We start from the raw sequence: 17690 nt of genomic DNA on the forward strand, positions 1-17690 counted from the left end.
CTGACCTGGTGGAACACAGTGACATTTGGCTCTCCTGGAATCAATTCAGTTCAGAGCCAGCATCCAGTATTCTTTGAGAAGTATGATTATTTCTTTTTCCCCAGTGACTTTTACAGTCACCCTGGTAAAAGGCCACAGGTCTCTTTGGGAGAAGACTTGGAGAGAGACTAACAGTTTAGATTTTTGCAAGAGGATTCATCCACCTTTTCATCCGAGGGGTTCTGCGTCTGGAAACTTCCTCAAGCTTGGGAATTTGTTGAGGGGCTGTTACTCTCTCGGTACTGGTGATTCAAGTTAAGTTTCTGTTCACTTGACCTATAGACACTTCCACTTATACAGAGCTGTAAGAATATGTTCTGCTAGGAACACCATCATCAACAGCCAGTGCCATAGGTCTCTGTGAGTCAGACTATTCTCATTACTGCTTTGACTCTAATGTCCACATGGCAACCACACCCACCTTATCTTTGGTGATTAAATGTGGACACATAGTCTCTGCCACCCTGAGCTCCATTTTATCCCCATTATATTTAGGGACCCAACTTTAGTGGCAGCAGTTTCCACTCTAATTTCTGACCTACAAAGAGTGACCACAGAACTCTTCAAGGATGCTGGGCTCTCCTCACAAATTTATTTCTCTAAGTTATGGAGAAAACTACCTTCCACCTGGCCTAGTGGCTTCCACCACCCTCTTAAGGCCAGGTGAGCAGGTCTCCCATGGTAAATTCACTCTAATGTTCCAATATCCCTAAGCCTTTGGATACTTTCTGCTGCAGTATAACAAGGCCGTTCTGGCATTTCAACTGCATCTACTGTAGGCCACTTTTTGGTGCATGTTTCAACCAACCAACAAAATAGAGCCTTTTCTGGCCCCTCAAACTACAACCAGATTCAAGAAACAGCCCTACAGTTAAGTGAGCAGTGTTTTTATTTTCTTTCCCAATGAAACTATTAGTTACTTAATCCAACAATTATTTATTGGGTAGATAAATGTGCACTTTGATCATACAGTCTGCTTTGAGGAAGAAATAGCAAAATTTATTCTGTGCCTTCTGTGTGTTTTGTCTGGATAATAACATTTTTATATCACATAATATTTTCACTCAAGAGCCTGTTGTCTTTCATGCATTTTTTTTTTCATGATCTGTAATCTATTTCAGTAAAAGGTTTACTTTTGAAAAGTTTAGACTTCTTAATTATTATTTGCTGCTGTGTTGATTTTAAATGTTATCACTCTGATCCAAGCCTACAATCACTTTTTATATTTACATTCTTATAAATTTTATTCGCATCTTGCCTCTTTTGAAAATTCTTTTAAAAATCTCCTTTGTTCCGGCTTCCCTGGTGGCGCAGTGGTTGAGAGTCCACCTGCCGATGCAGGGGACACGGGTTCGTGCCCCCGTCCGGGAAGATCCCACATGCCGCGGAGTGGCTGGGCCCGTGAGCCATGGCCGCTGAGCCTGCGCGTCCGGAGCCTGTGCTCCGCAATGAGAGAGGCCACAACAGTGAGAGGCCCGCGTACCTCAAAAACAAACAAACAAACAAAAAAATCTTTGCTGAATTCAGGTCCCACAGACAAAATATAACTGTTAGTATGTCTTCTATACCTAAACTATTTGGGGGTTTTCTTGACAGCTCTGGGCAACACCAAGTGTTTGCTTTCTCATGTTAGTAAGGAAAATACAAGAAAAAATTTAACATCTCCAGATTTTTAATTAGGTCAACACCAGAGTACAAAAAAAAATTAACAAAACAAAAAGAGAGTCTCAACTCCTTCTGGGTAAATTATACACATATAATTCCAAAATGTTGTCAATATAAACATCTTTCAGCAATTGTGTTACTCTCAGTCTGCATAGAAGCCAACTTAAGTTCATATGTGCAGAGACTGGCATACTTGTCAACAAATTGATTTGTTTTTTCCAAAAGAAATATTTTGTTTCCAGGTTTAATATAACTCTTCGGCAGAAGGCAATCATACACACATTATAGGATGAACTGGAGGGCTCTGAAGATGCTCCTATGCTCTTGTATTAGCTTGGGAGGACTGCCATAACAAACTCTCTAGCTCAAAGCAATAGGAAGTTATTGTCTCATGGCTCTGGAGGCTCTAAGTGTGAAATCAAGGTGTCAGCAGGGTGGGTCTTTCTGAGGCCTTGAGGGAGAATCTGTTCCATGCCTCTCTCCTAGCTTCTAGTAGTTTGCTAGAAATCTTTGGTGTTTCTTGGCTTCTGCTGAACCACCCAGTCTCTACCTTCATCTTCACGTGGTGTTCTCCTTGTGTGTATATCTGTATCCAAATTTCCTCTTTTTATAAGGACACCAGACATATTGGATTAGGGGCCCACCTTACTCCAGTCTGACCTCCTCTTAAATAATTACATCTTCAACAACCCTATTTCCAAATATGATCACATTCTGAGGTACTGGGGGTTAGTATTTCAACATATAAATTTTGACGGGATAAAATTCAACCCATAACAGCCTGAATGTTCATAATATGTTCTTACCCTCAGTGTAATATTTGACTAAATCACTATAAAATTATTATGCATTGTACCTCAGTGAAGATTTCCATTCTCCTTCACTCCAGTGTTGTGGGTTTTATAATACTTTAAGAGGAAACACTTTTAATCATCAAGAGGCAGTTTCTGCTTCTCCCTCACCCATGCCTAAATCAATGCTTTTTAAGCTGTAAAGTACATTTCCTCATCTGGGGAATCTTGGTGAAATGCAAAGTCTGATTCAGTAGACCTGGGGTGGGGCCTGAGATTCTTTATTTCTCACGAGCGCCTAGATGATGATGATGATGATGATGATGATGATGATGATGATGATCTGAGAACCACACCATGAGTAGCAAGAACATAAAGATACCTCCACAAGCCACGGATCAGAAATTAAGTCAAAAGTCCAAACCAAACAAACAAAACAATTGCCTCAGCAAAAGACTGTACCAGATAGTCTTAACCATTGACGTTATAGAGAATGAAGTGGTGTGAACAGGTTTTCCATTATAACCTGACATCATCACCACGGACACCTGTCAGAGGGTAGAGAAAGCTAAGGCTTTCCATTTCTTTTAGCCCTGTTGCAAATGATTTTATGAAAGAAGAATCATTAACCCAAGATCAGCAGAACAAGATTTAATTACCTAGGACTTAATGAACTGATTTAATTGTGGTTAATTTTCTACTTTCTAACAGACATATGAGAAACCCATTCCTTTCCTGTCTATCTCTAGCCTTCAATTTAATAGGCTATATTTGAACTAAGTGGGATGAAAAACTCTTTACATGGTATATTATCCTGACTTGCACCTTGGAACAAAAAATATCCTATAAAAGATCCCAAAATGGGTTATAAACTAATATAATAAAAAATGTTTCTGCAAAAGTAATATCTTCAGCTATAGTATTTTATGCTTATTGCCTCAGGAAGGGGGATGTCATCATAAAAAGAAACTGACAAAAGTCAAATTTTTGGCTTTGAAGTTTCCAAAACCAAGTTCAATGATCAGTCATTATTTGGAAGATTTGGAAAAATAAGTCATAATTCAGAGTCAAGGTCCAGATCTGAGTGCAAAGAGACAGTGTCTTTTGATTCATATTTCGCTTGTGAATTTTTCTTAACTACATGTAGTTAGTCACCAAGCATTTTAAAGAACATATCAGAGGTATTATTGGCTTGTCTTAATTACTTTAAAGAAACTCTGTTCCTTTTTGTACAAATTACAGACCAACTAATCATCCCCAATCATTACTTGCCCTCCCCACCCTCCGAACGGTCCCAAATGCAACCCACAGGGCATGGGGGCTTTGCTGATGCCAGGCCACACAGATCAGCTTTCCAGAGTATACAGCAGGGTGGAGAAGGGTATAGAGTAAATCTGTAGGGACACAGGGGAGATATATATGGCACATTCTGTCTTTTTATATTATTTGCCATATCGCTGAACACATAGGTCAGCCTTCCTCCCCTTCTCCCTCTCTCTCTCCAAAAAAAGAACCTTGAAAAATTAAACCTTGGAACCAGGACAGAATTAGGAGACAGAAGTTCACTACCAGCTCTCTGTTTCTCACACACTGCACGCTCTCCCTGGAGCACCTCATCTACTCCTATAGCCTCACTTACTGTGTATATGAGACAGGCTGGGACCTGGAGCCTGGGACCCTTTGCTGCAGTGCTTGCACCTGGACAAATGTCTCCTCCAGCAACAAAATACAAAGAAACTGTAAGGGACTAAAAATAACTGCATGTGTGCACAGTTGGGGCAAATTATGGACAACAAGATACAAAAAGACCAAAAACCCACACAGCACCAACCAAGGGGGATGGACAGGCCATCTAAACTACCCCTGCCCCTAACAGACCCACCCCTTACTCTCACCCTGTGTAAGGAACAAGTTCACTCCCCTCAGGGAGTGAGCAAGGGAAACTGTTACATGTTCTCGCTCCCTCCTGCTGCAGCAGGAACCCCAGCAAAGACTTGTGTGAATTTCTTGTCTGGCCTCTTATCAATTTCTATTGATTAAGGAGGCCAAGAACCCTGGTCTGTAACATATGTGCTGATGACTTTAAAATCCACAGCTCACCCAGCTCTTGCCCCTCCACTCTAGATGGGCATATCTGCCTTCTGGGCAACTACACCTGGATGTCTCACAGCCTTCTCAAATTACTATGTCCAAGAAAGTATCCACCATTTACTGCATAATATCCAGACCAAGTCACAAAGCCAGTGGACCTGTTTTTTCTGTTGTTGTTTTTTTAATTTTTCTAAAATGAAGTAGAAAGTCTTACAAGAACCCTGTTATGATGAGGAAATTAAGGCTAAGAGGGGTTAAATGACTTGCAGAAGAACTCACAGCTGAGAAGCAAAGGAGCTGGGTTTCCAACCTACAGAGCCTAACTTCAGAACATGTGCTCTTCACTTCTCTGCAGTATTGAACACGGATTATTCTTACTCTCCAGGCAGAGGGGCTAAAAGGTCATGAGCTAGGTGCTGCCAAGTCTGCCATTGTAGAGGCTAGGAGTGAAGAAGGGGAGAAGGTGATACAATAAGTCTTGGAGAAACTGGAGAAGAGAGATTATAAGGTGATAATAGCTAAGAAATAGGATTTTTTTTTTCTTAAAAAATTACTTAAACATGCATTGGGCTAGATATTGGAGATAGAAAAGTAATGGAAACAATTTCAGTCTAGTGGAGAAGATAGGTAAATACAATATAATGAAATTTAGAAGTTAAGATAGACTTGTATGCAAGGTTCACAGAACATTAGAGAAATTAGATACACATGGAATTCATTCGTTCATTGCATTTATTTAAAGAGTATTTCCTGAGTCCCCACTCTGTGCTAGAAGCTGGAGAAACAAAATGGAAAAAGGTACAGTCCTTGTCCTGAAGAAACTCACAGCCTAGTGAAGATGCTTCTGAGGCAGCAATTCAGGTACAAAGAATGGCGCTACAAGGGCAGGGAAGGATTACACTGCCTGCAGTGTTCAGACGATGCCAACTGTCTAGTTAGCTATTACCTGAGCGAAAAGTTAAGACCATAGCTTGACAACAGAAGAGGACACTAGAAAGGAACACAGTGGACAGGTCTGAAAGGGCTTGGGTTTTTTACTATGACAACCCAAACTGCTTTTGGTTGCAATTGCCAGGGTACATGCATTTTCCTGCAGTATCCGTTTTATTAAAATAATCTGGAGTACAAAAACACACTTTAAAAAAATATATGGATGTATTATGTAGTTGACTGCAACAGCATATAGTAAGATATGACAGGAAGGAAATTCCACAGATGGGCAGGCAGATGGCTCTCTCCGCAGAAGAGTCTGGGGCGGGAGTTCACGGTGGTCCTCAGCTCTCAGAGGGTTTAGGGCAAGATACTTGGAGAACATCGAGTTAAGAGTAAGAGAAAAACATACGAGTTAAATACACGGACTGCGGAGAGGGTGCGGCGCAGGTACAAGGAACCTGTGCTCCCCTCTGCTCCTTGGCTCTATTGTTCCTAAAATACCCTCCACCAGGAGCCCCTTTGTCCCCGGAGACAGACCTCCTAGCTCGCGAGCTTCCCTTGCAAAACCCAGCGCCTCGTTGCCAGGGCAACCCTTTCCCGCCTGGCGAGCCTCTGCGATCTCCCTGCTATTGGCTTAGCGGACGTGGCGTGCGTCTGATGTCACTGCACGGCGCCGCGAGATCCGGGAATGCTGCGAAACCTCATTTCCGGGGCCCCAGCGGCCGGTGGCGGGACCTGTAGCTGTTGGCCCAGCGGGCGCTGGGCAAAGGCCCCACGTGGGGTGGCGGCTGGTGTACAGACCGCGGCGGGAGAGAGGCGCGGTAGGAACGGGTCTTTGGAGCCGTGACCGGCGCAGGTGCGGGAATCCGTGGTGCCGCCCGCATTCTCTCGGAGCAGGAGACTTCCTCTCTGGCCTGTTGCTATGGCCGCCGGACCACGTTGCTAAGGAGCCTGGAGATGTTGAGCGCCAAGAGCTCGCCCTTCGTGGTCGGGCTTTGACCGAGAGTTGCCTTGTCGGCCTTATTTGAAACTGGCCGCCTTTCTCCCACTCTCCCCGACCTTCTTAAAAAAACAAAAAAACCCCAGCTTTCTCTCCATTTTTTTCTCTCCATGTCCTTCTCATTTTCTAACTTTGACAACATCCCGGCTCTGAACTGGTCTTAGGTATTTGGAAATGTGTGGTGTTGGAGGCGGAGAGGCTAGGAAAATGGAAAGATATTAAGACCCTTAATACTGGCTGTTTGGATTTACAGTACTTTATGGTGAAAAGGATTGGGATAGGTGAATATTGGGCTATGTCGCTGTTTTTTGGAATTTGAAGGAGTTTTAGAGATGGAGCTCATCTTCTTTTGTGGGGCTCCTATTACACTTTTGGAACTTCCCAAACACCAGATTAGAGAGTAGGGAAAAAAAAAGTGGCCTCTGCCTCTGAGAATTTGCCAGATAGTTTAGTGCAGTGGTCTCAAAGCCAAGTGCGAGAAGAAAATGCATGTGGGAAAAGAAATAGGTTATATGAACTGTCCAAAACAATGAAAAAAGAGTACGCTTTCCTGGCATTGACCCAGATGCCTATAATCCCTTGTAGATGACCTGCAGCATCTAAGGAAACCTAAGGTAAAAATGAGGGGTCCACAGTGGGGGCCCTCCTTGGTTTGTTTGCTCTCTGATACTGTGACATAGTTTAGGTGATGGGGTTAAGTGGATTTATGGATTTTAGTGTCTATTTAGGATTTATATATTGTTTTGTAAAAGATTGAGGGGTGTCTGTTGCAATATTTAGAACACAAAATAGTTCTTACTTTTTCACTTCCTCCCACCATTAACCCTTTATATCACCCCCCACATGTTATTTAACCAAAAAGCACTCAAAATTTAGTGTAAGATGAATTACGCTTTTTTCCCTTTACAAACAACTTATGCTCTGGGTTTGCTGTCAGTGGTATGCTGCGAGGTGGATATTATTTTTAAAAATTGAGTACACTTCATTTGTCTGTAAAGTAAAGGGTGATACTTTTTAACAGTAACTGAAAAACTAATTGTTTTGGAAAGAAACTAACAGGGTGTTTTGGAAGTGGACAGAGAAATGTTTGCATCATTGTGTGTGTGTATGTTTTGATATTGTTGCTGAAAATTACATAATTGTATTACACATAAAAACTGTCCTGTATACTTAAAACCTTTGGAAGCTCAAATTTCTAACATGTTTGTCAAGTGAAGAGTTTCAGTGGCTTTTTGAACGTATTCAAAATATAACGTAGCACTTTCGTGTTAGTGCCTTACAGAAACAGCTATGTGACATAAAAGGAGATAGATAGAAATTGAGTCATTCTAACAACAACTTTTGCAGAATTGGAAGGTAATATTGAAAAATGTGCATCATGATTTGACGTGGTGAACAATGCTATTTTTCTGTTTGTAAGTAGGTATCTTTGTGATGCATCTTTTTCAGATATGACAGCTATTACAATTTACAACCAGAAAAAAAAAACTGAATTTAAATCAGGTCTTCAAATTGATAGCACAAGTATTAAGCCAATTTTTTCAAAAAGGAGAAGACATAATTTAGTTACATTGACCCCCACTATTATTAGTAATACTAAAAACATTTTGTACCATTATAAAGAAAATGACAATAGCTAAACTCATATAGTACTTACTATGTGCCAACCACTTTTCTAAAGTCTTCATCTACTTTTAGAGTAGCTAGCTACTGTAATTATCCCCAGTTATAGACTTGAGGAAACTCAAGTTTCCTTGACACAGATTTTTTTTTTTTTATTAAACAGAAACTTAGATCATATTGTTCCCCATCAGGAGTTCTCAAAACAGAGACCAGGTGCAACAGTAAATACTTGTTGAATAATCACTGAAGTGCAGTATTAGGTTGACGTAATTAAAGCCTGCCTTAGCTTATCTTAGAATATTATCTGACAAATTTAATGAGCTAATTACCATATTTCTAGAAAATGCCTTGGGGATGAATGTGAAGTGTAATATTGGGAAGTAACTCATCTGCTGGTAGTAGGATGAGAAAATTAGATCAGTGTATTAAATCAAGAACGTTGAAATTTAAAATTATTCTGTGTACAGAAATAATCTTAACATTTAGTTTATCTTTACAAGGTACTTCGGTCACATCGTATTTGAAATATTTGGGGGCTGAATGTTATTACATGGAGCTTTGTCCTTGTGAAGATTTCTAATTTGTCAAGTGAATTAAAATAATCTCATGTTAGTACTCATTTAAGAAGGCATCAGCATTTATCCTGAAAAAGAGAAGACTAAGGAGTTATGACCCATGTCTTCAAATATTTGAAAAGCTGTCATTTGGAAGTGGAAGAAGACTTCACCTGTGTTGCCTTAAGAGAAGATCTTACAGATCTTTTAGAAAAATAATTAAAGACTTAAAGTGGGAAGTGCTCTAATGGAAGAATAATTGCAGTGTCATATAAATGGGGGAATGGAGTAACCAGATAGAAATAAGAAGAAGGAAGCAGTGCATAAATCAGAGTGCTGTGGATGTGGACATTTGAGAAACAGAAGATCAGGAAAGGCTGCATGGCACTTGGGATTGGAGCTAGACCTAGAAATACCAGCAGGCAGTTGAGTGTATGAGTCTGAGTGTTGTGGTGGAAGATTCCTTGAAATAATTTGATTAGGCAGGGAATCAAGGGCTATGAATGAGAGCTCTCCCATTAGCAGAAAAGAGGGAACTGTGAAAGAGGGAGAAGTGAACTACCATTCACTGGATAAGCAACTTTATATATTACCTTATTTAACCTTCAATAGCAGCCTTGATAGGTTTGTATTATTTCCCCCATTTTCATAGGTCAAGAAGTCAAGGCTCAGAGAGATTAAATAATCTGCTTAAATTCTTAAACATATAATTGGTAGAGATGAGATGCAGACCCAGATCTGAGCCCAAAGCTCCTACCTTGTCACACCACACTGATCACATCTGTAGGGTTGAGTGTAGGAAACGGAAGAAAAGGAGACAACAGAGATCCTAAATTTTTCAGCCTGAGGGACCAGAAAATTGGTTGTACCTTGAATTAACAAGAGGTTCATAACTTCAGTGTGATAACTTCAGTTTTGGTTATGTTCAATTTAGGGAACTTATGGTACATTTAGTAGGAGAGTTCATTTTGTCACTGGAAAAGTAGGACTTGTTATGCAGATGTTAACATTTGGAACTTTGGAAATACGGAGGCCAGAGAAGGTGAAGACAATATGGAACATGCCAGCCACTTTTTCCAGAAATCTGGTCTGCATTTTCTGAATATAGCCAGAGGATTACAGTTGAGTTTCTAAACGTATATTTTGACTGTTTGAATGGAAAAATGCATATTTTTATACATCTTACTTTCTTACAGATGGTTTTTAGTTTACTGTTATCGATATTGAAGTTGATATAATTTCATATGTTCTTATTGGTCTTTCAGGTATTTTGTTCCATACCATATCTATTTTGTGGCTCTTTTACTGTATTTCCTACTCTGTTCTGTTTGGTCTTTATATTGTTAATGAATCCTTCTCCCCAAAAAAGTTGAAATCAAGTTTCATTTGACTGCAGGAGCAAAAGAGAAGCAATGCAGAAATCCGAGTGCCATAGAGGCATACAGTTAAGAAACAGAGTGACAGGTACAGAATGTTGCTTTTAAATGAAGAGGTAAATTTTGTTAATGACACATTCTGTTATACTGATGGATGCAGGATGAGCTTTCACCTCTTCCTTGTTGACATTCTGTTTCTTCCAGATAACTGTGATCAAAGGACATCATCAAGTGCACAAATAAAACATAGGACTACAGTTCAGCAAAGGAAATCCTCCTCGTCAACCAGTTCTCCAGAATCTGCAAGACATCCTCGACCAAGTGATAAACTTAACCCTAAAACAATTAACCCTGTAGGTACCAAAGAGATTCCTGACTCAGTAGATTTCCGAAGTAGTAGACATTTTATTGAGCCATTCTGAATGCTATCCCAAGTTCTTTTGTTTGTTAGTTTTAAGCTAGTGGTGAAGGAAGGCATATGGTAATCATGATGAAGAATGGAGATAATGATGTGAGTGTGGAAGTGAGACGGTGTAAAGTAAAAACCAGCTTTGGTATATCCTATCACATTCATGGATGAGTATTGTAGAGTATAAAATAAATTGCATTATCAGCTTTCTTTTTTTTTACTTTACTATGGTTATTGTACTTCCTAATGTCAATGAGTAAACTTGTATTCAATTGCCATAGGATGAATTACATGCTTCTATAGTTGCATAAAGTCTCTGACCATTTGTCTATCATCTATAAATGAGCTCCACTAGAATTCTTAACTACAGCCCTAGTTTTCTTTTGCCTTCTCACAGCAATTTAATCACATTTAGCAAACATAAGATTCATGTACATAAACGTGGGTAATTGTAAGTTTCTAGATCAGTTTATCCAAAAAGTGAACACATTTGTGCTCCAACACCAGATGGTGTCTGGCCCAGCCTTACATAGGGTAAGATGATAATGGTTTCAGCCTTTAAAGGGGATTATGAGAGTGGCTGAGACATGGACTTTGATGGCAGGTAAAATATGGCAGATACTTAAGTAAGGATACAATGAACTATCCAAGGGCAGAGGGAGATTTTCTGACTTTATAAAAGGAAAATGGAAAATAGTTTAAGCTTCTATGTTCCTTCACTTCTTTCTGTAATTTGCAGTGTCAAGGAAATCAAACATGTGAAAAATGCCCTGATATCTCTGTGCTCTTGCTTCCTTTTCTCATATTTCGTTGAGGGAGTTTATGGTGACACTTCAATTTTCTCCCTTTCTTTAAAGAAAAACTTTAGTAATATTTAGTGGCCCTAGTCTAAATTTTATTAAAAATTAAGAAAAGCTTTGGGAAATAATTTAACGATTTGACTTGAGAATAGGGTATATTAGAAAAGACCATGTCTAAGATATGTAAAAACTCCTGATCCAAAGCAAATCAGTTGGAAGTCGGGTTAGTGGTTACCTTTGGGAGAAAAGGTGGAAAGGGGTTGGAAAGAGGCACCGGTAACATTCAGATTTTCCACCTGAGTGTTGGTACACAGGTATATTCACTTTTTGAGAACTCACTGATCTATACACAGTTTTTAAGACTTACATTTTTCTTAGCAGGAATTATAATTAGATAAATGAAACGTTAGTATTGCTGTGAATTGTCACACAGAACATAGGTTGAGCTTTGTAAATTAATCTTTTATTATAATATTATATTTTAATGAAATGTCATTTATGTATTTTTACTTAAAACATATGTGTTTTTCCAGAGGAAAAAGGGTTCGTTCTAAACTTAGACTTTTATGTACATTTTAAAATTACTGCATGTGACTTTAAAAAGTTTTTTTAGCTAGTTGTATCTTTAAAATAGATTAGTAAGTTTATATTTTGTAATTTAGACGGCTATGTTTCATTTGATTATGTTCAAAGTACCATGTGGCAAAATATTTACTTTCTGTGCCTAAATTCTTAAGCCTCTGATCACTTACATTGAGATTCTGTATGCTGCGATTGTTTAACTGTTGTGATTGATCATCTTTTAAATTATCTTTGAGAGTGCATATAGAATTAATTTAGTCATAAAATAATTATATAGAAAAACTGAAAGCTGTGAAGTTATATATCTAAGCAGACACATCTGGGCATGTGTTTGTGAGAGTCTTGCTCTGTCTTCAATTCTGTCACTCCTGTTCATCCTAAGACTTTGATTTTTATTGAAGCACAAAACCAGATTGGAGAAATTACAGGTTCTCTGACCATCCAAGACCGTGCATATTTGAGTGGAGGAGAAGTAGGAGATGTGTGGGAGGTTGAAAACACATTATACTTTCCCTGTACACCTTTTCTCCATTTAGTCCTCACTTTGAAAGGTCACAGTGCAGAAGGGGTGGAAAGATGTTATTATCTTTATTGTATTTGTTTATAGTATTTATATTTAAAAATATTTATCTATAGTATATTTATTTTATATATGGTTTCAGCTACCTTCAAACCTTCTGAAACAAGTTAAGAGTAAAAGGAAATATACAAAATGCGTTTGTGGTTGTGGTTTCAGTATTGAGAGGATTGATCATTTTTCTTAGCCATTTTTCTGAGTAGAATGATGTTGTACTTGATATGAGCGTGGTGGCTTGGAAGTCAGGGTGTCCATCTGCCTCTGACCGCAACAGGATTGAAGTTGATTAGGTATCACAAAGTGGAGGTGATAGTAATATTTATTGTATTCTTGTCATTTTTTATTTCAGTTTGGTGAACAGTCACGAGCCCCTTCTGCATTTGCAGCTATTTACTCTAAGGGAGGTGTTCCTTGCAGGTAAGATCAGTACAAGTTATAATTGACTATATTATTCAAAATAATTGAGTAAAATCAATACAGTTTTCAGTTTAAAGTTTTGAAAAATTTATTTACTAGGGAGGTTGGAATAATGGTGACTTATTCATACTTTGGCTGTTGGAGTGGTATAGATCCTGGGACATTGTTGAAGAAAATCATTTTAATTCCAAAACAGAATTACTGATAGATGTACAGTAAACCACCAAATAATTTAAGAAATTGAATGAACCAGTTTCTAAAACAATTTAAGCATTCATAGGCTTGGGCGAATTTCAAATAAATAATCCTTTTTTGTTCGTGAACTGGAAGTTGACAATTTAATGAAATTGTTTCATTATTTTTTTAATTATACTTCAAAAATCAAAGATTTACAATTTTATTTATTGAAATTATACTTATTAATGAGTAATATAGCTGTTTTTGTTTACTTTTGATGCAGTTCTTGTAGCCCTCTTGGATAGAGATCAAAACTATTTTAAAGCAGACGATGCAGGTTACTAATAGAGTGCGTGATATCATTTTAAGATTTCACTACTGAGAAACATTAATTTCTTCTAAGTATAACCAGTTTTAGCCTGTTATAGATGATAGAAAATTTTGTTTTCATTGTGGAAAGAATAATCAAAACATTCTTTTTGTTGTTCTAAAGTTAAAGAAATGTAGTTTTTAGTGGTATTTTCAGATTTGGAGGGCTAGGAGTGAAAAATAAGCTCAGGAAGCATTCTTTAATTTATTGTTGTTATTATCTTGTACTTGCATTCTGAATTGAAACTCTATTTTAAGGGTCTTATACCCCCTCCCCATTCTGAGAATTTATTATTGCTAAAAATGTAAAAACAGTCTTGCCGAGGCTTCTTGCTATTATGAAAAGAAGGTGTCAAGTTGAGAACATTACAAAAGGAGCGTGAAGTAACACTTGAGTGTGTTGAATAAGTTCACGGTCATGAGTGTGATGATGGTTCCATGGGTGTATTCATACATCAAAACTTACCAAATTCTATACTGTATAACAATGTCCATTTTATTACATGTTGGTTATGTCTCAATAAAGGCTGTTAAAAAGAAAAAAAGCAGCAGCAGCAGTGACTTTAATTCAAGGGGCTGCCTCTTTGTTACCCTGCATGGGCCATTGCACCTTCCTGGCCTAAGTTTTCTTCTCTTTAACAGGGATAAAACCTGGCTTGCCTTTAGATTATTCATGTTAGGGTTAAATGATTTACATCTGAAAAATAATGTTACTTATTAAAAAATCATTGTTGCTAATTATCACATTTTGTTTGCATGTTTTGTGGTAGGTTTGCTATAGTTTTGTCTATATTATTTGGTTATAATTATAACTGAAACATATCAACTGTAACATTTGCATTAAGACACAAATAGCAACATGCTGGAACTCCAAAATTGTAGGCTAAACAAATGTGGAGTTTAGTTTTGCCACCAAACAATTTTGCTAAAAGAGTAGGAATTTGTAGGATTATAAATATATAATTATTGCTTTATAAGATGCCTTTGTAACATCATTTAAGGTCATAGTATTCCTACATGTTACAAAATAATTCTAATATGATTATGTTCTAGAAAGAATATGTATATGTTAGATAATCACTGCTTAATATATGTTGTCCTTGTTACATGCACTGCCTTTTATATTTTAGATTGGTCCATGGTTCAGTAAAACACAGGTTACAGTGGGAGTGTCCTCCTGAAAAGCTTCCATTTGATCCTCTTCTTATTACTTTAGCTGAGGTAAATACTCTATCTTTCCTAAATGTTTATGGAAAACAAATTTTTTAAATTGTGTTAAATGTTATTTTGTAACTCATCAGTAAATAGTTTTGAAATAAAAGCCAAACAACAGTATTAAAGCACCACGTTCCCTTAGGAACTAATTATGATTGGTATGTTTATTAAACTGTTTAAACAGCTTTATAAACATGAAATTAAACATGAAACATGAAATCTGCACAGGTATTTATAGATAAGTGGATAAAATATTCATATTTAATTTAAAAAAAAAGTTCTTGGAATCAAATTGAATTAGTCAAATCAGGAGAATATCACTGATTTGAACTTACATTGCATCAGATAACAATTACTGATTGGTCTTTCTTTATAGAAGCAGGCACCTTTAATATGATATGTTTCTTAGGGAACTGATATTACCTACCTAATGTTCTTTGGGAGAATTCTCTGGGCTTTTGCCTACTGGTACATTTTAAGTAGAATATCATGGAGATGGTTTTTGTAGAGGATTTTAGAAAAACTGCTGATAGGTTCCTTTATATTATTTAACATTTGTTTCAGGAAAACAGTTGGCATAGTATTAGCTTGAAGAGAGTCAGTGATATCTCCTGTGAATTTTATTATTTATAAATGTATAGAGTTAGAGTCAGAAGTTGAGAAGTGAATTAACCAGTTGTACTTAACCTTTGAGATACTTGTCTTCTTTAAGAGTTAAGGATCATTTTTGTTGTTGTTGATGTTAAGAACGACAGCAAGAGCTTCGATGGTATTAATCTGAATAGGCAGTGCCTCTAGCATAAGTCATACAGTAATAAGTAATCTAAATAAAATACGACACAGAAAAAACTCAAGCTTTTTTTCTTCATTTAAAGAAACATTTGCTTTTCCTATAAAACTAGTGGGGAGGGCCAGGTGGCGCCAAAACAGAAAAGTAGATAATTGTGCTGATTGAGATTTCTTAATTATAGTGAATCCTTAGAATTTCTAGTTCCTCCTTTAGTTTTCCAAGTATACTTACTCTTTTAAATGGACATAACAGTTACTACTGAAGACTGCCGGATTTTCTTAGGTCTCAGCTTTTCTTAATTTGTACCTCAGCTTGCCGAAGGTATTTTGGTGTAATAAGCAGTATATTTTTATGGGTAGCCTATTTTGAAATTAAATTTTAATTAGTCTCTTAAACTTGGTATTGAAAACTAAAGATGTTCTAATATTTCATTAGTTCTTTTTTAAACTTTTTATATATGGTAGCAAACAATATTTTAGATGAATCAAAACTATAGTGATACCTTTACAAACATACTCCAGCTAATCACAAGGAACGGGGAGTGCTTTAACTTGGGGAGTCCCCAAAGGGACTCTGAGTTTAGTTTAGACCTCATAAAGTCAGTCTTTTAAATACCCGTTTTCCAAACACCAATGCTTTTATTTGTGTACTGGGTAAACTCCACTCATTTAATAATGAGGAAATAGTGACAGAACCACCACTATTGAAATCCATTTCACCTCTTGACCTGAGATTCCTCATCTCTAAAATGAAAAGGATAGGGGTGCTCCTAAGACCATAGAACCTGTGTTCCAAAATGGTGCTGGTGTGTTTGGCATCATAGTTTTCAAAAGCATGACAGCATCTAGGAGAAGAAGTGCTTCATCACCGTTTGGAAGCAGATAGTTTGGTCTCAAGGACAAATTGTTTGAAAATTAGTATTTTTAGGCATGACCCTGCAGCTGGTTTTAGTTATTCCAAATAATAATTAGTCAAACTGAGGGAATGTTGCCATTGCTTTCTTTCTTTTTTTTTTTTAACATCTTTATTGGAGTATAATTGCTTTACAGTGGTGTGTTAGTTTCTGCTGTATAACAAAACGAATCAGTTATACATAAACATATATCCCCATATCTCCTCTCTCTTGCGTATCCCTCCCACCCTCCCTATCCCACCCCTCTAGATTTCTTTCTTTGTTTTTTCTTTTTAAAAAAGGTACCTATTTTATCCTGACTCAAAGTGATCAGTTACATCAAAAGACTACTGTCTAATTGTTCCTAATGCATTTGGGGTGAAAGGCATAGTAAGAAATGATTTACAGTGGTTTTTTTTCATATTTTTGTTTGACATTCTGATGTTAAAAATGGCATTTGATATCTTACAATGCATTTTAGACATAGTATAAGATTTGTCTTAGTATTTAAATATGAAGGAAATATAATATTTTAGAAAGTCATTAAACAAGTTGCAAAATCACCTTTAAGATAAGGGGTCCAGTAATTTTGCATTCATAAAGTGGAGTTTATTAACATACATTTTAGACTAATTTGCTCTGATTTCAGGCAGTGTTTGGGAGTATATACAACATGTTTTTAGTATCCTAGTGAGGTTTTTTTTCCTTTTCTTTATTTCTTTTTATTTCTTTCCTCTCCCTCCTGTCCTCCTTTCTTTTTTCTGTTTTCTTTTTCTTTATTTCTTTTAGTTTTCCTTGCTTCTCCTTTGATTTTTCCTGTTCCTTTTATTTTTTTCTTATTCTTTTCCTTTTCCTTTCCTTCTTTTCTTGGTTAGAGATCCCTCCTGCCTCATGTATGTCCTGTGTTCCACGATTTCTTAGTTTAATTGAAATTGTAATTACTGAAATGATATTTCACAAATAGGAAAACAATAATAATAAAACTTGATTTTTACTTACACAAGTAAGGATTAATTTTTTTGGTATTAGCATCACTAAATGGGTAGTAAATCATGTTTTTGTCTTTGGCAGGGTCTGAGGGAGACTAAACATCCATACACCTTTGTGTCAAAGGAGGGTTTTAGAGAATTACTTTCGGTCACAGGTGCTCTTGAAAAAGCTGTGCCTTTGCTTCCTAGACTGATTCCTGTGCTGAAGGCAGCTCTGGTATGTCCTTTATTCCTTTAGACTTTCTGTGGTACATTTAGAATATTTCATGTCTTTTTTTCTTTCAAATTATATGCCAATTTGTTCTTTACCTGTGATTTTGATGTGTGTGCAGAATTAGGCCACTGTTATTCAGGGCCAGATGATTACTTCCTGGAAGACACCTTGGGAGGACGTACTAAAG

The 17690-nt window shown here is 37.2% G+C and overlaps 1 protein-coding gene across 11 annotated transcripts in view; it reads left to right on the forward strand.

Annotated features, from left to right (window-relative positions):
* Positions 1–6216: 6216 nt before the first annotated feature.
* PACRGL (parkin coregulated like) overlaps positions 6217–17690 on the forward strand; it is a 51688-nt gene continuing 40214 nt past the window's right edge. For 5 of the 11 annotated variants that reach the window (XM_073805114.1, XM_019928412.3, XM_073805117.1 and 2 more), the window contains exons 1-7: positions 6218–7133; positions 9631–9817; positions 10093–10160; positions 10277–10425; positions 12790–12857; positions 14534–14624; positions 17372–17506. In XM_073805114.1, the coding sequence (XP_073661215.1) occupies positions 9750–9817; positions 10093–10160; positions 10277–10425; positions 12790–12857; positions 14534–14624; positions 17372–17506 (579 nt within the window). In that variant the 5' untranslated portion in view covers positions 6218–7133; positions 9631–9749. Of the gene's footprint in view, positions 7134–9630; positions 9818–10092; positions 10161–10276; positions 10426–12789; positions 12858–14533; positions 14625–17371; positions 17507–17690 lie in introns of all 11 variants that reach the window. The other 6 variants (XM_019928416.3, XM_019928417.3, XR_002175036.3 and 3 more) reach the window with 5 other exon arrangements.

The sequence above is a fragment of the Tursiops truncatus genome, chromosome 5 (genome assembly GCF_011762595.2).
Source record: "Tursiops truncatus isolate mTurTru1 chromosome 5, mTurTru1.mat.Y, whole genome shotgun sequence".
Classification (NCBI taxonomy): Eukaryota; Metazoa; Chordata; class Mammalia; order Artiodactyla; family Delphinidae; genus Tursiops; species Tursiops truncatus.